This window comes from Vidua chalybeata, chromosome 2 (assembly GCF_026979565.1).
Source record: "Vidua chalybeata isolate OUT-0048 chromosome 2, bVidCha1 merged haplotype, whole genome shotgun sequence".
Lineage (NCBI taxonomy): Eukaryota > Metazoa > Chordata > Aves > Passeriformes > Viduidae > Vidua > Vidua chalybeata.
In genome coordinates this window covers 66,571,388-66,593,262 of record NC_071531.1, presented here as the reverse complement: position 1 = coordinate 66,593,262, position 21,875 = coordinate 66,571,388, and the positions used below count along the sequence as shown (strand labels likewise).

At 40.1% G+C, this 21,875-nt stretch overlaps 1 protein-coding gene and 1 long non-coding RNA gene across 2 annotated transcripts in view; one reads left to right on the top strand and one right to left on the bottom strand.

Moving 5' to 3' along the window:
• LOC128783879 (uncharacterized) overlaps positions 1 to 21,875 on the bottom strand; it is an 85,404-nt gene that overhangs the window by 28,069 nt on the left and 35,460 nt on the right. Inside the window, exon 3 of the long non-coding RNA XR_008429255.1 lies at positions 18,788 to 18,950. This is a non-coding gene — a long non-coding RNA (uncharacterized LOC128783879). The remainder of the gene's footprint in view (positions 1 to 18,787; positions 18,951 to 21,875) is intronic.
• Positions 17,730 to 21,607, top strand: LOC128783876 (lymphotactin-like). Its single transcript, XM_053935030.1, has 3 exons — positions 17,730 to 17,831; positions 20,351 to 20,468; positions 21,179 to 21,607. Exons 1-3 carry the CDS (start codon positions 17,762 to 17,764, stop codon positions 21,282 to 21,284), a joined length of 294 nt encoding a protein of 97 aa, XP_053791005.1. The 5' UTR covers positions 17,730 to 17,761; the 3' UTR covers positions 21,285 to 21,607.

Here is a 21,875-nt window from a genome sequence, read left to right as displayed (position 1 = left end):
TGTGCAAAGCAGATTGTATAGCTGAGCTCTGCCTTCTCCAAGAAGAACCTCTCTGAATTCTTCTCCAATGCTGTATCAATAGATTTGGAGATACTTTCCTATTTCCTTATTCCCTTTCCTGTATGTATGATCAGCAAAAGCACATAGAAGCAAACACAGGGGAAGTCAATCAACTCTTGCTCAGGTCAGCATTGACCACTGAAACTTCTGTAATAGAAATTTCCTCAAAAGAAAACATTTCCCCACCTGCCTATGTATCTGACAGGCAGAGTGAAGGAGAAATGGGCTAGGAGGCCTTCCAGCTTGCAAACAACCTAAATGGTATTATTACAATGTGCTATTAATATTGTATAGCTAAACAGTCACACAGATGTGACTTAACACCTCTGTGTAAAAATCTGATATGAAATGAGAAATCCGATATGAAACAAAAAATCTGATATTACGTCTGCAACGTTTACAAATAAATGTTTATGTGGTTAGATAGACCTACAACATAACCTGAAATTGTTTGCCATAATGACAGCTTCATTGTTAGACTGAGGAATCTTCCTTCAAATGTGGTGCCTGTTTGGCTTAGACCTTTCAGCTGTTTACTTAGGTTGTGGATTTTTGTCCTTCACAGAGTATTCTTTTGTTACATATTTGCTTATTATCTGCCACAATGGTTCTTGGTGCAGGACTAGAGTTTCTGGATCTTATTTTGATGACAAAGAAAATTCTGCCTTAGGCCAAAAACATCTGTCCTGAAGCTTTCAACTGAAGTGATTGCTACACTTATATGGGGCCAATAGCTCTGAATAATTGATGAAACCAGAGAAAGAGACAAGATGTGCAATGCTATTAAAGGATCACCTATGATGCAAGTTGTATAAAAGAAAATATGCATCCCATCTTCAAGCTTACACAGTCAATGCCATTGCCTTTGGAATCAGGAGTGGCCAGATGCCCCTACCTTCCAACCACAGCCAACAAATGTTTGATTTGAAGGACTTACAAAAATGCCACGTAACTCCTTGTCCGTGAGGTGATGAATTGCTAGACAAAAAAAGCGTGTAGAATCTTCAGGTATGAATTCTTGATAACATTGGGAACAAGATGAAAAAGAAGAAATATAATATATGACTTAGCTTGAATATTTGTGCCAGTATTCAATCTTTAACTTATAAGATAATTTATTAATCTGACAGAACCTTGATGTCATTATCTTGCTGAGACCAAGACAGCATGTCAATGACCACAGTATGTTATTCAATAATAATTCTATTAAAATTGGAGTTTACAACTTGAGTAAAAAAGACAAAAGATGTGCAATCAAATACTCCATATGTATATTCCCTTCATCTTGTAAAAACTTTCTGTGTTTTTTTCCAGTTTGTCATATCAACCTCAAACAATAAAAGTAGAATAGTCAAGATGGATGATTTGGAGAAGGAAAGAAGAAAGCACAAATGCCATCATCCTGTAACAAACCACGAAGATAGACAGACATGTTTTAGATCATATCACAGTCAGAAATGTTAGATGCACATTATTTTGCTTGCAAGGGATAAAATTAAAGCAACTGGTGAAACAGCAGAGCCTGATTCAGGATAAATTGCAAGAGTTAAGGCAATAAAATGGGTCCATTAGTGAATCTGCTTACTTTCTGCGCTTCAGTCTGAGATGTGCTTAAAGTATTTTTTCCCATTTTACCCTTGCGTTTATCTCCTGTCTTTTCACAATTTAACTTCATATTTCCACTTAGACTACATTAATAAGAGCATGCAAAGAAAGTCAAGTTTCATCTCTGTTAAATGTACATGAAATAGCTTTTTAAACCACATATTTTTAATGACATAATTTTGCAAAGTTACTTTGCAGAATTCTTCCGGATGAACCAAAACTTCTAATTCTGTATTTAAATTCCTCATTGAAGAGGTGCATTTTACCACACTGAGAAGGGCTGACTTTCTTTAAACAAGAGGGAGTTGTGCTCTATGTTTATGAAATTGGTTGATCTAAAGTTAGAGTTTCTTAAGAGCTGAAGAAGAAAGAATTCAAAGCCTTCTTTGATCAAAGCCTCAAAGACTGACATTAGAAACAGCAAAGGAAACAATAAAATGAAGCAAACAAAACAATATTCCACAACTTCTGCCTGCCAATTAAACCTCCCAGTGTCAAAAATGGGGCAGAATATAGACTAGCTTATCAAATACATTTTTTTTAAATCAGAGTTTTGAGTTATTGCTCTCCAGTTTATAAGATGTTTACATATCTAAGTGGCTCAACATAAAGGAAGCATAACTTTGAAGTTCACAGGACTACTCCTTGCAAGGAAGTAAGCAGGTGTGGATTTGGCACCACGAATTTGCATCCCATTGGTACAAATAAATAAGCTCAAGGCCATGTGGGGAGGGAGAGGACCTACTGCCACCTGAAGTCCTCATCCAGAACAGTCATTTAACCAGCATCAGTTAAACACTCATCTCCAGCACCGAGTTTAAACACAGGCTGATAATTTAAAGTATAGACAGACAAGAAATAAACCTCTTAAATTAGTTTCAATAGGAGGGAAAATGACATTTCTATTGACATTAGAAACCTGAGCTCCTACTCCAAATCACCCACACCAATTTTCTGTAATCACTACTGACTACTTATTATTTTCTTTTGTTTCAGCAATCTGTATATTTAATAAGGTAGCTTTATCTTTTTTTAAACTTCAATTTGTAATAAGCAAACAAGGTAGAGAAAAATAATTTATTTGAAGTATTAGAATATAGGTTTCAAGTTTTTCTCTGATTATATTCTTATATCTATAGAAATTAACCTATTTTGTATTTCAAATGAAATTAAAACAACAAATGTTAATAATTAATTATAATACGATAAATCCGGCAATTTTAAACTATCATTTATTGACTCATTGAGTTTTTGTAAGTAGTTACAGTAGTTAATTCTTTTTAATTGAAAGAATGGGGCAAAATACCTTTAACTAAATTATCATATTCCTCTTTATTTATAAAGTACAACAAATCATTTCCTGAATTAAGAAACTTTTTTTCATCTAAATGCCAGCACCTACAGATTTTCTATATTGGCATATTCACTGCTGTTATCCAGAATTCTTTAAAGTGCAACTTTTACTGAATATTTTGAAACTTGCTCAGTGTGGAAAATCTATTAAGTCATATTAGAAATTATTTGGAATGCTGTTGTTGAATGTATAAATCTGTGTTTCAGTCTTCTTCCAAGATTAACTTGATACAAAGAGTAAACAGAAAGGCAATTGAGCCAGAAATGAAACATTTCATTCTCCTTTTCCTAAATCTACTACAGTGGGAATATCAGAATGGAAAGAATTATTTTATAGTTGCTTAAGGATACACAGAATATCTTTATCAGATAAAAAGACCCCCAGCCATACCATGTAAAGATTTTCATTTGATGTCAACAATCAAATTAAGATAATTGTCATGGTTTGACACTGGCACAATGCCAGCACCCCCCATGAAAATACACCTTCCCAAATAAATGCTGTGAGATGGTATCAGGAACAGAGCAGAGCAGGCCCAAGCTTAATAACAAAGGGAAAAAAACAACTTTATTAAACTATTACTACACAAGACACACAGACTAAACCCAGGATGAAGACCTTTTAAAACACACCCCTCCTCCTCCCAGTTTCCAAAACATCCACCATGAAACATCACCCGGGATTCCTGATCAAATTACCACCCTTCAGATAATCAATACTCAATCTATCAGGGGAGAGAGAAGTCTCTCTTGCACCACAGACCCCCCAGGAAACACAGTTGCCACCTCCTGTGTTTCCCTGTCACACATGGCAACCGCCCGGAGAAAATCTGCCAGTGTGACACCCTCCTTTCCATGTCACAGTGCTCTCACCACCATGCATGGACAGACTGCTCATAGGGCTGCTTTAAGGATGCTTTAGGACCCAAAGATACAACAGTTCAGCTTCTCATCCTGGGATTACAGTCCCCCGCATTTTCCCCTGGGACCAAGGGTCCAAGAACAGAGGTCATCTTCTTTCTGAAGACAGAGGACATCACCATTCCCTCCTCAACTTTCCTCTGTTCTTGCCATTCCTGTGCTGTTGGTTGCTGAAGCAGGTCTCCTTGGGTCACCACTGCATCCCCCTAAAATGCAGTCTCTATTGCAGGAGATTTTGGTTCAGTCTATGGCTAACAAGAAAAGTCCAGCCAAAAGCTACTCCATCATCTCCTCCCACCTAAAAATTTCTTCTTCTAATATCTCAGGTCCCAGACTGTCTCTCTTCCACTACAAATCGAGGAGGAGTAATATTTTACAAAGCCCTCATTTCCTGGAAAGGGTTAAAAGTTCAGACTCCCTGGATGGCTGAAATCTCTGTCCAGCATCCTGTCTCCCACGCTGGGCATCATCCCCCCCCTTTCTCCTTCTCCTCTGCTGGCAAATTTCCAGGTGCCGCCAGGCTCTTTGTCACTTTCCCTCTGGGTGGGGGGGGGGGGGGGGGGGGGCAAAGGCATCTCCACTTCTCTCCACCCTTCCGTCCACAGGATCTGGCTCGGTTCCAAACCCTCAGCCCCTCGGCATACCTGGACAAGGCCGAGTGGCTTCCCCTCCCCCACCCAGCCCATGGCTGGGCGGGGAGAGTCTGCACTCTCTGACAACCGGAACCAAAGAGAGAGTTCTCCTGGGAGTTCTTGCTTTTAACCCCCTGTGTTCTCAGAGGCGTGTCCATACTTTCAGTGGTCACTCCAGGTGCCAATATCCAAACCTGACCACTGATTGGTTTGACCCAACTTCCTGAAAAAAAAAAAATTCACTTCCATGTCAAACCACGACAGTAATTTATGGTTAGCACCACAATTCTTGATTTTGGAAAATGTGAGTACCAATGTCACTGAATTAAAAGATAATTTTAAACTTATTGATTTAAAATTGACATGACTTAAAATCAGTCCTTAGTAGATCCTGTTGAATGAGATTCTGACTGCTAGAAAATTATTTAATCTGATGAAGTTTCCTTCATTCTAATTTGAAAACCAATTGTGAAATACCTTCTCAAATAATTTATTGTATGAAGCATAATTATTATCATTAATATTATTTATCAAACAACTGTGGGTCAGCAATGGGTTATCAATTGATAATTTTTCCTCTGAGAATCCAAAACTGAAATTTTGAGTTGAATTTTCTCAGCCTCAGTTGTATACATTGTATACGTGACAAGCAATCTTCCATTTCTACATCAGACAAGCACAATTTTTAGGTTTAGTTTTTGAGCAGAAATGCTTGTGTGCTTGAAACTTTTCCCATTTGTGTTCTCTACCTTTCCTTTGGTACGTCTTACGTAGACCTCTAACAAACACCCACACAGGAGATCTCTAACAAGCAGCAGAAATAATATTATAGGAACTTGAGTCTCTCCCTTTCAAAATACATCTGGAACAATGTTTTAATGCCATATTGAAAAATTTAAGTGTAAATCCCTTCTGAGCAGTAGGATATACTGAATCCAAAAGCAGTTGCCTATCCCAGCAGCAGTGCAATATTTGGACCCAATATGTACAGAGATATCAGCAGTTTTCAGAGTAAAGTGCAGCATGAAGCTGGTTACAGCGTCCTGTCACTAATCACCCCACAAGGAAGGCCCTTCTAAACAGATGAATCAGTGAAAGAAACTCATTATTCAACTCATTATTCAAATCTGTCCTGCAGAGATCTGAAATATGCATAAATTAGACTATGTACTCTCCCTGTACACAAAAATTGGTAGCCATACTTCTATGCTCAAATGTTACAGTACAGCACCATTTAGTTTCTTCACAGAGATAAAAAACATACCAAAAAAGACAGAAATTTCCATTACTGTACATGCTCAACTTATTCTAATGTACAGCACATGAGGGAGATGGAAACTTGTAGTGCACAGTATCAGTTTCTACAGTTTGTATCAGCACAAGGCTGCTCCTCACTGGAGGTGCTCCAAGGTGCTACCCTGTGCACCCAAGGCCCTGATGGTGTGTTCCATGGGGCTCTCCTCGTGAGGTGGAAGCACCACTGTACCCAAGCTCCACACCCCCACTCATGTCCCCAGAGCACCCAGTGTCCCCATCGGCAGTGCAGCTGGCCCCCAGACCACACGCAGGCAAGCCTGCAACAGCTCCGAGTAGAGACCATGCAGGCACAATACTAAGTCCATCAATAAATTGCACTGAGACAATTCCACACACATTTATAGGCAAAGCAGACCTCTAAATAGGCAAGAGATAGGCCAAATACCATAAAAGAACCTCACCGGAAACAACATCCCCCTAATACCTAATCTAAACCTACTGTCTTTCAGTTTGAAGCCATTCCCCTTTGTCTTGTCACTACATGCTCTTGGAAATAGTCTCCTCCATCTTTCTTGCAGGCTCCCTTCAGGTATCAAAAGGTTGCAATCACTCTGAAGCCTTCTCTGCTCCAGGCTGAACAATCCCAACTCTCATAGGAGAGGTGCTCCATCCCTCTCATCATCTTGGTGGCCTCCTCTGGACTTGCTCCAATGACTCCAACCTCATATTGATAAGGTGCTGTTTTTCCTGCTCATAGAGCAGCTGAGTTAGAGGCCAAGGACATTCCCACTTCCATAACGGAGCTACAGCATTACAGCACAGGCACTAGGGGCTGCAATCAAGCATTACTAATGTGCTCAGTAGCTTAGGTATTAAGTTCAGTAAAGAATAAAAAAGGCATGGAAAGAACACGTAGGCAAAATGTAATGGATAGCCACAGGTGGGAGGAAAAAATCAGCTTTGAATTCGTCCTAGAATAATTCCTTGCATAAGACTTTATATAAGCTGACAGCCTTTCATATTCTCAGAATAGGATCCCAAAATTCACTAGCAAGGTCTGCACCCTCCAGTAAGAAGGGCCCCAAGACTGCATTCACCAACTACCACACTGTTTATTACAAGGGAAAACAGGGATAACCACTTTCAGGTGGGGTTGGAGCCCCACCCAAAGTCCCAGTATTTGGGACTTTGACGTCACTGACTGGGTCAGCTTACAACCTAGCAAGCCTGCAGAGGCCCATCACCCCCTGTCTGTGACTGTGTGGAAAAGAGATATACAGGCAGGGGCAGGAAGCAAAGCTGATATTGATCAAAGCCTCTCTGTAGTCCAGTCTTTTAAAGAAAGCAGAAGAAAAAAAACCCAGCTCTCTGTGCCTCCTGGAACTGCTGCTCTACAACAGTACAGGTGCAGGCAAAACAGGCAGCACCGAGGCACCCTGCTAAGCCAGAGGTGTGTGAGCACACACTTACTTGCCAACAGCCCCACAGGGAAAGCTGGGCTCAAACAGAGCTCTTCAAGATGAAAGGAAAAACTGTGAAGCCTGTCTAGCTTTTGCCACGTGAGAGCATTTTTACTCCAGAGGGCTTTTATATATTTCAAGCCACTCAGTTGTTTTTATGAAGGAGACCTATGCTCAGCACCTCATTTCAAAGTGAGTCAGAGGCACGAGCAGCAGGAGAAGGTAAAGGTTCAGTTTCACATGCCGGGCTAACACTCATCTCATTTGTTTCATTATTTGGAACCATATGCCCAACGGAAGAAACAGGGAAACAATAATACCAGCATTGCTTTAGAGCAGTGCCCAAGGGACTTGTCATCTGACATTCAACATTGCCAGAATTCCTAGTGCAATGAGGACAGTTACATTCCCTAACTTTGCTTCCCTACTCAGGAAGTGGCACACCTGCTTCATGGAAGATAAGAACAACTTTTAATTTGTGTTTCAACTTCTAGACTAAATAAAGTTTTCTCTCAAGATCTTGATGAAAATATTGACAATATAACATTACTATATTCCTAAATACTCAAAATTCTCACCACAGAAAAGCAAACCCTTCTTTTGATAAAGTGCAAAGGTGTTTCAATCTAACCTCATGTTTCGGGGAGCTTGAGTTTCTAGGAGTTTCAGATTGGAAAATTTGGTTATCACAAATCCAAATCTCTTAAAAGTACATATTTTAGATAAAGAGGAGGAAATCAATAATATTCTGACTGGGTAGGCATAGTAACATTTTGCATGTAAGCAACATGCAAAAGTTTACAGGAGGAAATGAGCAGTGAGCAAGACAAATCCAGACTTTAGAATATTTTCATAGAGTGTTCTGAAAAAACACTCTTTTTTTGCATAAAGAACCTCTATGATGACTTGGCATGGCATCTCTGAATTGAATCCACCAACAGGAAGGAAAACCAAAACTTCCTGTGGAAGGAACCTGCTGGGCAACCTCATTTAGGAGGGCAGAGAGGTGGTACATCTCCACATAAGCTGAATCCCCAGGTATGAAAGGAGGGAACAAAGGCAGGTAGCCTTTAGAAATGTTCTAAGTGATCCTTAAAAGTCAGAGTGTTCACTTACCGTTTCATAAATCCAGTAGGGAATATTATTCACTCTTTCATAACAGAGAGTATAGCAGACTTCTGGAAAGCTCCCTCAGCTTAATCCAAATCAGGTTCTGGATGTGCTTAAATACTTTCATAAGCTAATATTTAATATTTCTTAACCCACAAAGATTACCAGCTGAGAAGTCCTCTTGATCCAGATGGTATGGGGAAGGGTTACTATTAAACAAAGAAGATGCCAAAGAGGATGGAAATTAAAAATAATTACATTTGGCTGCCCTGCTTAGTTTCAGCTGGGGTTTTGTTAGTTTTTTGTTTGTTTGTGGGGTTTTCTGGGGGCGTGTTTGTTTGTTTTGTGTTCCAATTCCTTTATTAATCAGGTAAAATTGGAGTAATACCACACACCACTGAGAGGATATGAAAAAATACATGTGACCCTCTGTGCACTTTTGTGCTATTCATGTGTTTACTTGTTCATGCTGCACCAAGCAGGTCCAATATCTTAAAATCATATAGAGGAGAATAAGAAAAATTCCTCTGGAGCAGGTCAAATCTATGCTGAAAGGGGCTTTTAGAGGACAGTATAGGTCATACAGTTAATTCAGAATTAAGATCATGATGTAGCTGACCAAGGAAAATACTGCACTGTTTTTATTTTTCTGTACAAATCGGATTACTTGCCCATGTTTTGGCCTGGAAATTAGAATCATTAAAGTAGAGTGATTTGTTTGTAAACAGACTTAACACACAGCCAAGAAAACAAAATTTAAAAGTAGATGTTCCTCAACAGTCAGCTTCTAAATGAGGGAGCTTCACATACAGATGTTTTTACATCAATAAAAAAGCCCTAAGAGTAATTTCTCTCCCTTTCTGAGAGCACAGCACATTATCTCTGGCTGGTACACCCTGTTGATTTTTAACCACCCCAGTTCTGCCTCAGCAGCTTCATGCCTTTACCCATCCAGAGCAATCAGAGTGCAGGCAGCCTCCAAGGCACACCAGGACCATGAAGGCACAAAACTTGATTCTCACCTGTTAGAACTTGATCCTCTTTCCCCCTGCTGGGAACAAGCCTAAACAAGGTCATGCCCAAAGTCATCTGAAACTGAATTGCTGCAAGACAAGCTCTGCTGATGGGAAGTGGCTTTCAGCAGTTTTTCCCGAAAGGACCACCAGACTACAGAGCCTGGCCTGCTTGACAAAGGCTGCTGCAGAGAATAGCTGCTGGGAAAAGGCACCTCTTTCTAACCTGGAGCGAGGCCAGGGCAAGTCTAAGATCAGTGTCTCCAGCCCCTGACTGAGAAGAATGAGGCTGTTCTCTAGATGGCAAACATCATTCCGTTTCTTTCCTCTCAATAAAATAAGCCAGCTCAGTTTGACCTTGAAATTCATTTTATTAGACTCTATGTCCCCAAGGCAACCAAGCCTCTAAATCCTTGAAATTTCCTCCTCTCCTGCCTTCAACAGCTCTGTCCAGGGAGAAGAGGCTTAGCACTTGTCTGCCAGTTTCTTCTCTTCTCTTTTCTCTCTTTTCCCCTGGCTCCTCAGGCTAGCCAGCTCTCCTAGGTTTAAGGCCTTGGGTTCATGGCACACCTTTCAAACTTTTTTTCTCCCAAGGTAAAGCTTAAATCACAAAACAGGTATTAGGCAACAAGGAAGTAGATGAGCTATTAAAGGTTGTGACTTAGAGTGTCTAGACTGCAACTACCGCTGTCCACTTCCCCTTACAACATTCTTTGGAAGTTCTACATTCCCTCCCTACAAGCTGGCGAGTGCTTGTAGGAGGATGGCACAGTAGCACTGTGACAAAGTTCATTACTCTCTGCACAAGCCACCGACATGACAAGCCAAGGTTGGGAGAAAAGGGGAGCATTCTCCATGACCCAGCTGTCACCTCACTCAGAGGAGAAGCAATGGACATAGCCTAGAGGAGTCAGGCAGAGCTTTGGAATGTGTTCCAGCTGATGAGCTGTTGATCTGCAATGAGAGCTGCGCTCCCTCACAAATAAAAAACACAGGAATGGGTTATATTTAGTCACAGGACATAACAGAAAGAAGATAATAAGTAAGAGCATGAGAGTGCTTCAAAGATGAAGAATTAATCCCAATTATGAGGTCAACTAAACCTGTGATGGAAGGATTGAGGCACACATTTGGAGACAGAACTGAGGAGTTCGCAAAATTCCCAGTTCCAGCTCTCTATGAGGGAACTCCTGCAGTCCTGCAAGGAGCACCAGATCTGCACACCTCCCCTGGATTTCACTGCCCAACAATACATGTACAAATCTTACCTAAACACTAATAAGTGCAGCAAATTGTCACTGAAAATTGCTACTGCTAACCCAAGGCAGAGTCCAGGTCCTACGTAGCTATTTTCTAATGCCTTTGAGACCTGGGCCATGCAGTTTCTTCTATATCTAATAGAAAAACGGAGCTCTATCCACTGACAGAGCACAGGAATCCAGGAAAGACAAGTGGTGCCTGAAAACTACAGTGCCCTCTTCACAGACAATTTGAGGAATAGTGCACTACTGCAGCAGTAATTCCTTCTTCTGCTAAACCCAGACCTTTTCTCTTTTGGGGTTAAACTGTCCAGTAGTCCTGCAACCTTTTGAGAATCTCTGGAGAGAAGGGCTATGCAAGAGAAGTGTCTTTGCTTACACAGATCTGCTAGTTGCACATGGCAAGAGGAAGCAAAGTAACTCACAGCTGGACTGACAGAGACCTGAATCTTGCAACTAGTGTCAATCAGGTGACTCTGATCCCATTTCATTTGGGTTTGCATCAATATCTGCTTAGCCCTGAAGTGCAATCTACCCCATGAAGCAGAGATTAAGTCATCTTTTCTCATGTATGTCTTTGACAGCATGAGAGTGATGGCCTCCATTTCATTCTGTGTACAAAACAAGGAAAATACTCACTTATCTTAGAGAAGATAGTATAGGCAATGGAAGAAACCAGTGTTCTCTGTCAGTAAACAAGCCAGTGTACAGAGAGCAAACAGATAATCTGACACTATACGTGGCACAGGCAGGTATCTTTACTGGCCATGGGGACATGTGGCTGCTTTGGTCTGGGTTTGTGGAGGAGAGGAGGGGGAAGGCATTTACCATGCCTGGTAAGCTTTGCTGCACGGGGTGGAGAGCTGCACATGGGGCCATGCTGAACCATGGGTGAGGAACATACAAGTCCATGACCACACTGAATGCAGCCAAATTATGTGCAAGAAATATGATAACCATGGGAGGGAGCTCTTAATTTATTGCTGTCTTAGACATGATGAGGGTTTCTGCATCCTTCAGTGAGAGAAGTAGTTTGCAAAGGAAAAGTGAAAAAGCATTTAACAGTCTGAAACTGCAAAGAATAAAATTAATGCTTACTTGAGGAGGAGAATATTCCCATGCCCCTTGCCTCCCACTTGCATCACTCACTGCAGTGAACTCAGGTGAATAATACAGACTGATGCATTTGTCTAACACGTGGTTTCATACTCGCTGTCATTACAATGGAAGAAAAGAACATAGAATAAATAAACCCCAAGGACTCTCTTTTAGAAAGTCCAGAGCATTTGGAAAGTCCAGAGCATGGAACATTTTCAAGTGTGGTATTTGCTACAGCACCCTGTAAGCTCTTTTTTTCCTTGCCTCTCTCATTTAAGCCTTCATTTACACAGTGACTCTTCTGCTATTACAGGCTCACTGAGAAAATGGCTAATACAGAAACCAGCTTGTAGAAAACCATTACTTCTTAGTCTGTATCTGTTTGAGGGTACGGCTGCAAGAGCACCAAGTTCCATTTCACTGCAAGGTGGGGATCAAATGCTGTGATCAGTTTTAAGACGCTCTAAAACACTTTGTGGAACAGGATGTGGCCCAAAATTGTCAGATTAAAGTCACCAGTGTGAAGCAAGACAATGTATCTCACCAGTAGCGTGGCTAGAAAGTGTGACAGTTCTTCATCTTCAGAGATGAAGTAGAAAAGCACCTATTCCAGAGGCTACTGTAATTCTCTTTGAAGGAAGGAAAAATATGCCCTCTCTGGAAGAAAAAATCCATAGATTTCTTTTGCAAAAATTCTTGAATTATCTCTTCTTATCTTCTTCTCTGCGTTTTGGGGTGGGGGAGGGTTAGTTGGGTGGTAGTTAGTTGGTTGGGGGCTGGTTGGTTTTTTTGGTTGGTTGGTTTCTTTTAGTTTCATTTTTTTATTTTGTTTTATGTTTTCTTGGTTTATTATTTTGTTTCAGGTTTTTTTTGTTGTTTTGGTGGGATTTTTTTTATTTGGTTGGCTGGTTTGGGGGTAGTTTTTTCATTTGTTTTTTTGGGGGTATTTTTTCCTGGAAGTCATAGGGGTTAAAATCATAATTATGTTAATATTTGTCATATCTTGTTAAGTTCTGTGGTAGGACCTCATGAAGGTTTGGTTATTAAAACTGCTTACAAGGATAATTATTGTTTTAAACAAATGCATTTATGAGAAATCAGCTATTTAAGGGGGTAAAAAAGGCCAACCAAACAAAAAACAGAAGAAAAATCCCACTATTCCCTTTTAGAAAGTTCAAGAAGGTGATATTTTCAAAAAAAAAAAAAAAAGGAATTTCACATTATTCATGTGTCCCTTAATTTTTATCTTTTTTTAAAATCCATTATCTTTAATTTTAATCTAATTTCAATGTATGGTAAACAAAAGGCAAAAATCCCTATGAACTTTCCAAAACCTAGCATCTCAACAGCTGAAAGACTATGGATGGTGCCTCCACTGTGGGGAAAATCCAGCAGAAAAGAGATATTCAATGCAACAGGTCTGACAGCACAAGTGATCTGGACAGCTGAGTGTGGATTCAAGGCTCCCTTTGGCACATGAAAACATACGCTGAGGACTTGGAACATTTATTGGATGGAGGGAAGAGAAGTTAGCTGATGAAAGATCAACAGTTGAATCCAGGCTTACTGGTTCTGCTTATTGCTCTGCTCTCAGGAAGTTGTGATTCTCTGTTTCACAGACTGCCCTTGAACAGATACGATGGCAGAAGTATTTAATGGTAGTAATAAGAAAAAGTCTATACTTGTAAATACTGTTATGTTTGAAGCATACAGATATCACTGATGTGTGTTCTTGTACCTGCAACTCCCCCTTTCCAATAACAATCTTAGCTCTTCAACATATTCCTTGTGATGACTGTCATGGAACAAAGGAATCCAAACATACAGACTGGCCAAGGATTTGGTACCTCTCCAAAGCATGAGGTACCACTGAGAAAACCGTTACCCACTGAGAAACATAAGTATCTGAACTTCTTCAGTTTCCTGAGAAAACTCAGTTTTACCCAGAAACAACATATTGGTTCGGATCCATTTCCAGTGCTTTAGGCACTGACTATCCATAGTTCAGCTAAAGTAACTTATTTTTCACAAAATCATCTTTATTCTTCTCCTGAAGACTAACAGCATAAGACTTGGTTCCCATCCTTGATCCTGCAGATACAGCACACACAAAAAGAAGCACTAAACAGAAACCAAATTCTCTGATTTGTGCAACAGTCGAGGCAGTGGAAAATGAAATAACAAAACAATCCAACAAAACAAGGAAGAAAAAGGATACTCATATCATAGAGTCATAGAATGGCCTGTGTTGGAAGGGACTTTATCTAGTCCAACCTCCCCTACTTTGGGGGCAGGGACATCTTTCACTAGATCAGATTGCTTAAAGCCCCATCCAAACTGGCCTTGTACCTTTCCAGGGATGGGGCATCCACAGCTTCTGTGGGCAACCTGCTCCAGTGCCTCACCACCCTCTAAGTAAAGAATTTCTTTCTAGTATCTAATCTACGACTACCCTTGTTCAGTTTGAAGCCATTGCCCCTTGTCCCACAACTACAGGTCCTCTCCAGCTCTCTATAAGCCCCCTTTGGTACTGGAAGGCTTCTAGAACGTATCCCCACATGGACTGAAAATATTCCACAAAGTCCCAAATGTATTCAATGCCTGTTTCAGCATATGCAATATTATGTACCTTCACAGAACCGAGCTATTGTCACCTCTGTGTTTTTCTGCAGCAATAGTATTGCACAGGGTTTCATTGACTTCTCACAATTGATTTCTCAAAGAAAAAAGGCTCACAGGACTAGGATTATAAAGAGGATATGAGTATTCCTTTTGTAGATCTTGGGGGTGTGTATAGCTAAACCAAAACAAGCTCATTGAACTAAACCAAAACAAGATAACACTGAATGAAAGAAAGAGCAAAGATCTCTGGGCCCTTTCAAACAAAATTACTCCCAGTGTAGTTTTACATATCTGAATACTTCCAGTTGAGTGACTAAAGAAAGATTTTGATTAATTTGAATTTTGGCTGTTATTTAAGAGCACATAATACATGAAGGAAAGATGGCAGGACCAGGGAAAAGCTGGCAGTGTAGTAGTGGAAACAGATGGTGTACAAGCAAAAACTCTATTATGTTTAAGAGAAAGTATTGTTAATAGGGCTACATTTCTAAAGAAAGACTTCTGCCAAAACCAGCACAAAACAGAGTACTTATTAAAAATGTGATTGAAGCCATCAATTTAGATTAGAAATCATCTCTCAGCTGAGTTGTGAGCATTGAGGATGTGTTTGCTTCAACTCCATTATAATATGAATTAAAATACTAAACACAAACTACTATTTCAGGTGCTTATGAAATCAGAATGAAAACTACAGAGCAAAAGTGATGAAAAGGGAAGAAAATAATGGATATATCACAGCTGGATGTCACTATCCAGTAATTCTTCAACCAGTACTCCCAAGTGTTAAGAAACAATGTAAAATCAAAATACATTAGGGTCCCATATATTCCACCTAACTTCACTTACTGTCCTGCATAAGACACATACACAAATTGCTTCTATAGATAAAAGAAACAGATATTTATCCCCTGAGGTAGACAAAGTCCTTCCTAAAACCAGTTGACTGAGATACAGCCATGTTTAAACTGAGGTTCTCAAGTCCCCTCCGAAAGTCACCGAATGCCCTCATTTAGACTTCAGAAGTGATTAAGTGACCTGACGGCACAAATTCAACTTCAAGGGACTGCTGAACACCCACTAAAGATACTCATTTCTAGGAGTGCATAGGAATTTAGTTATTCCTGAAGATCTTGGCCTCTCTTTTTAAAAGCTGACTACAGGATGAGAAAATTCAATACTACAAACCCTTTGCCCTGATATGTAAACTCGATACTAGGCAAAACTCTGCTCACTGCATATTTCTTCAGCAGGGCTGCTGTCATGAAACAGGGTACATACCACAATTATTACAGTTAAAAATTCTTGACCTTGTTAAAAATTAAGAAAACCATTACATTTAGCAGTTGTCCCTGGCTCAGGGTAATCATTACTCAGCAACAACTGAAATACCTGTGTGTTATCAATATTATTCTCATGCTAAATCAAAAACACAGAACAGTACCACCTACTAAGAAGAAAATTCCTCCATCTCAGCCAAAACCAGGACACTCTCATGATTTCTCCAGTGTTTGCACTGACAGCTGTTCACAAGCCCAGGCTTGTATTCAGGCAGCCTGGTGTTTACCTCTTCATACCAGAACTAGCTGCGTTTTTCTACAGAGCTGCAGAGGGCATGTGTTATAAACAGTCATGTAATAGCTGGCTTTCACTACAATTTATTTGTGTTAATTACAAAACTGTAATTGTTTTAAATTAATTATTTTAAGTGTTAAACTGCTTTTAAAGTATTTGTACAATTTGTAATTGTTTGAGGGCAGTGTAAAAGGGGAAGTAAGGCTTTCACAAGATGTAAGTGGGCTTGTGAAAGATGTATGTGAAGATGTTTGCTATTGCAAAATGTATAACCAAAATGCCGTAAGTGGAGAGCAGAGGACCATAAAAGGAATAGCAACAAGTTTAAAGTGGGGTCAGAAGACCATCAGAAGACCACCCTAGACTGCCAACGTCTGCAACTATTGAATTGTGCAAACACTGCAAAAATCTGAAACAAGATTGTAGTCAACAAGCCCAAAATAAATCTGCAAAATCATCCAAGGAAGTAACACAATTGTAACAGTATAAAAGACTGCAGACTAAAGAAGTCAGTGTGCCTCTGGCCTTGCCATGCACCCAAGTCTGTAACATTTGGTTTATGATCATCCCTTATTATAATTTATTAAAACACTTAAAAATTTAAGAGGAAGTGGGCTTCCTTTCTCACAGGATGAGAGAAGATTTCTGCTCTGAGGCTCTGAAAGATGATGCCAGCTCAAGTACTGCTTCATGTATGGTCTGGAGCTCCAAAACTGGTCTGAAAAATATTAGCAGGCTCAAAACAAATGGTTTGCAGCAAAGCTGTGCAGTAATTCAGACCACATTCAATAGAAAGGGCACCTAAATCTGGGTAATAGAGTTGGCACACTGTGCAAAAAAAAAAAAAAAAGGCACTTTTGATAGAGGCACAATTGTAGCAAGCTCACAGACACATAACAGACAGGTCTGGTTATGAGCACCATGTTTACATAAAAGTGCAATTATTTTTTTTCCCTCTTTTTGACAAATTGTGCCTCTCTGACTGCCTAGTTATTTCTTGGGCCCCATTCTTTGCACTAGAAAGCCCACACCACAAAAAATTCCAAACCAAAGCAAAGAAAACCTGACACAGCCCCTTACAAACTCTTATTCCTCTTTGAAACCATCACATTGTTGTTATACCTGACTGGCAGGAGGCATACTGGATCTGGATGCACAGGTGTGTTCAATCTTGTTTCTTCCAGCACACTGATATCAGCTTTGGCCATATCAAGTCACAGAGCAAACACAAGAGTTCTGACAACAACCACTGCTCATAAGAAAAAGCACTGACACCCCTCCACAGCTACATGTTAACAGGACAAACCATCCACAGCTACTTGGAAAGAGCCAAGGTGTTCCCGTTTCCATCATCCTGTAGCTCACAGTTCCCCCTTCCAGTGGTTCATTGGCCAGCAAGGTAATTCTCAATGTCACTCTGTGTCTCTGCAGTGCAGCTTAGCTAAAGGTCTCAAAACTGAAGTGTGAAATGACAGGAACATTTATTACAGGTTTCCACTACTGCACAAGAGCTCTCACTTTTTGCAGCTTGAAATAAACCCAAGTCACAGCACAGAAGCAAGTGCAACCACAGTGGGTTTGGGCAGGAAAAGCCTTCTCAGGGGGACTAGTGAAGGACTGGTGGGGGACAGGACGTGGTTTTGTCACCAGAAAAAGTACTGCCACTCAATTTTACTGTTTATAGTCCGGTCCATCATGATACCCCATAAAAGGAAAAGAAGAACTGATCACAGAATGACAATACATAAACCCTGTGAGAGAGCCACTTTCTGCTCTGCCTTGATACAGAAGCCACAGAAATGAAGCTCTACACCGCAGCAATCCTGCTCCTCTTCTGGCTTGGTGTCTTCACTGTGCATGCAGACAAAGGTAAGTTTGCAACTCGAGAGGAAGACAAGAATTGCTCCACATTGCACCTGTGATCTCATGAGCAAAATTAATTGTTGCAGACAGCTGATTTATAAGATAAAACACAGAAGACATCCAGATGAAAACTGCAAGAATGGCAGCTTCATGGGCGATTTCATCTGATGTCCTGCTGTGGTTGGTTTCTGCTGTAATGCAAGGAGAGATTATGTGCCTGAGAGCACTTAAATGGTTTCTGGGAATGTTCTCTCTCTTAAAATCAAAAAATCATGAAGGCACAATGTCTTTTAGTCTCACTGATGCAATAGACCTGTACTTACTATAGGTTAATAATATTCCATTAAAAAAATCTTTCTTGAATAAAACTTACATTTTCCTTTTTCCAGATAGATTACTTTTATATGAATCTTATTGTATTAATTATTTGTCTTTCTCTAAGTATATAGCCTTTATCCCTCAAATACCACTATTTTAAAAAGATCTTCCAGTTCTATATCACATATTTCTTACTGTCTTGCTTCTAGACAAATCCTTTGGTACAGACAGGGAAACTATAAATGAGAAGTAAAAGGAGGAATGATAGAATTATACAGTACCTTCTCTCTTGTCACTGAATCATACAATTGAACATCTTTCAAATCAGTTATGAACACTGAGATGAGCCATTTTTATTGGCCATGCTTTAAATAAATTTGTCTGCAGTGCTGGCTAGGTCAGTAAATCTTGGTGAAAGTACCACGTGAAAACACCCATTACTACACACTTTCTCATCACAATGAAATTACGTCAAGGAAGCACACAAAAATCACACAAACCACTGATATGCATGCCATATGCAAACCCACAGATACGCACTCAGAAACACAAGGAAAAGGTATACTCACAAAACCACACCAAAACCAAACTGAGACCTGTTATGCATTCACAGGACTATGAAACTACACAGCCTTCATGCTGACCTCCTGCCTCTCCAGCTACATCCCACTGCATGCTCCTATTTTCACTGGGGACACTGCTCTTCATCCTGGCAACAGTGGCTTCATATCACAGACAATGTCATTGTCCAGGCTGTATAACTGGCCATAAGCATCACCAAGTTTGAAAAAAGCACACTGAGATGGTCTGCAAGAGAGAGAAAAAAGAACAAGAAATAATGATAAGAAAAACAAATACACCTGGAAAAAAAAGGCAGTTATAAGTGCAGAGCAGTCAGGGTTTGTTCCCCGTCTTGAGAAGCTTTGCAATTCCCAGCTTTCGTTCCCTGAAGGTTGTGTAGTAGCAGAGGAAATATTTCCAAGACTAATAATGATTCCTTGAGTGTCTTTGAGCTCTTTTAATGCCACATTTTGAAAGCCAGTCTAAGGCAGGAGGCAACATGCCACGAAACATACAAAAAACTACATTGCGTTATTCATGACTAAAGCAAAATCAGGAGAGAGATTCCTTCAGGCAAACAAAATCTCAGGAATTAGCAGGTCTGCCAGTACCTGTGCACTGGCTGTCCCACACCTTCTCCAAAGACTGATGTGTGTTTGTCTCAGCTATTCCAATTATTTCAGTAGCAAGACTCTGTGCAGCAGGTCTTGCATTTAGCAAGGTGCACCAGAACAGCTCTTGGACTTTTCTCAACACAGTACCTCTCCAAATTCTTTATAAACAAACCACAGAATAGAACAGTGTTCTTTTTGTCCCCTGCACGCTTTCCCAAACCTGTCTGCCATGAGCAGGAGAAAACCAGAAACTGGCAAGTGGAGACTAGCATTAATGTATACTCCATTGTATTTGGATGAGCTCCCATTTTTAGTTAACATCACGTAAGATAACATTGCCTAGAAAATTTTATACCAATATTTTGATTCTCTTTTTTAATCACAACTGCATTTCTCTGAATTGTATCAAAATATTGGAGGAATGCAAGGATTAAGTAGCAATGCATTGCCTATGAAATCAGAGTTATAGCCAGAGGATGTAAGCACTTATTCTTCTGGCAGCTATATCTCCCTTTTTGTCAACAATTTGTGTTAATACTACTTTTGGATGTCTACAGTGAGGGAAGTAGCCTTGCTTTACTTTTCTTTTCTTCACTTGAAAATAGAAGGAATTACTGATCCACATTTAGATAACACATGGAAATCCACCTAGTAAAGTTCCAGTTCTAAGCACTAATTCCATAAGTACACTTATTTCCAGATGATGCAGTCCTAAATGTCAATGATGCCAAACAGCTATTTTGCTAAGGAAATAATGACTCCCCAGGCACAGAATTACTGTACAGTTGTCTGGGACAATGAGTGAAGATTCATATCTTAACTGAAACAGCAGTAACGTTTTAGGGATGGGAGGATCCATCACAAAACATAGCTTAGGCTCTCTGGTATAACTGGTATTGTGGCTGTACGTCATGAGACTCTCTCATGGTCTAAACACAATTGGAAATCTTCTGGAATTCATAACTTATGAAGTAATTATGGCTAAATATTAATATTAAGTACCTTTGACATTTATCTATTTTTCCCTTCTAGGGAGTTCTAGCAGTGAGGTCATGCGCAAATTCAAGTGTGTAAATCTCTCTACAAGGCAGTTGAACATCCGAAATCTTGTGAACTATGAAAAGCAACAAGTACCAACAGATGCCATCATGTAAGTATCTCATGCACCCTTCAGACTTCCTTACGCAAATACAAAACCATCAAATAGGGAAGGGGCAGCAGAACACAATTCATGGCCCAGCTCACTATGTTCTGGGTAGTTGAAGTCACCCTTCCAGTTCTTCCATGCCACACGGCAGCTGAGGGAGTGAGGGGAGAGGAGCAGGCCTCAGAGAGCTGGGAGATGTGTGCTGCTCATAAATAATGGCAGGAAGCTCACTGACAGCTCACATCTTTGTGCCCAGTGAGTGGGGAAAAGTCTCAACAAGGGTGGAGCAGTCAGAGGCCCTGTGCATGAACTGAGTCAAGGGGACAGATCATGTGGAAGAATATAGGGTAACCCTGTGTCCTGCTAGGAGCTGTGTTTGTTCCTTTGAGCTCACATGCATGCATTTTTACCACATCTGAGATCTGCTACTGGGAGATAAATATTCATCAAGACTGAGCATAAAATTCCAGAACAGCAGATACGCTCAGTTATCTAAAATCAGTATATATGTACATGACCATGTAGGCTGCATATGTACCTATGCCAAGAACACCGAACTGACATCGCTAACTGCTGTTAGTCTAACATTTACAAACTCCAGCATTTGATATTGTTTTACCACATTTTTGCTCATGTTCTGAATCTAAACCAAGAACAGACCCAGGTATAGAGACTGGAATTTTATGCCTGGTTTGTTTTCCTTTTTCCTATAGGTTTGTCACTACAGGAGGTATCAGGATCTGTGTAAGTACTAATCAGAAATGGGTGCAGGCTGCTATAAAGAGAATAGACGAAAGATGTGCTGCCAAACCCAAATAATCCAAGCTTCTATGGAGAACCAGCTGGAATCATCATCAATGCTGCAAGAAATAAAGAAAATCTTACTAGCTACTTTTATTTCCTTGCTTTTAATAAATGGCAATAAACTCTCTGAACAAACACAAACTCACCTCCCACAGAGCTAGAAGAGTGTAGACCTCCATTCTGATGGAGATCAGACCATTCTGCGTTGGGTGTTGGTTTTAAGAAGGTGCTGTATAATCGAGTTATTCACCCTCTTATGCGACAAACCTGAGACAACCGGTTTGCTTTTCCCATTGCTTTTCTTTGAATAAGAACAAACCATGGCTGGAATCAGTATTTCACAAACTCATAGGAATTTCCTGACCTAAAGAATTATGTACATAAAAATATCTTATCATCCTAAAACTGATACATGCTACTAAAAGAAGACTTTGAAATTCAATAAACTTACTATAAACCTGAATCAAATAACACATTTGTTTGCTGGATTATAATGCAGATGGATACTGCTGGAAAAGGTCCCAAGTTGACAGCACAAATCTGAGAACTTATGGACAAGTTTGCTAGAGCTGACACTATTGCTAACTGATTGCTTTTAAATGATGT

What these genes read in the sequence shown, in the direction of transcription:
- LOC128783876 (XM_053935030.1), top strand. Translation starts at nt 17,762, where the DNA reads ATGAAGCTCTACACCGCAGCAATCCTGCTCCTCTTCTGGCTTGGTGTC. An exon ending in CACTGTGCATGCAGACAAAG is followed by an intron (nt 17,832 to 20,350) that starts GTAAGTTTGCAA and finishes TTTCCCTTCTAG; the next exon opens with GGAGTTCTAGCAGTGAGGTC. An exon ending in GTACCAACAGATGCCATCAT is followed by an intron (nt 20,469 to 21,178) that starts GTAAGTATCTCA and finishes TTTTTCCTATAG; the next exon opens with GTTTGTCACTACAGGAGGTA.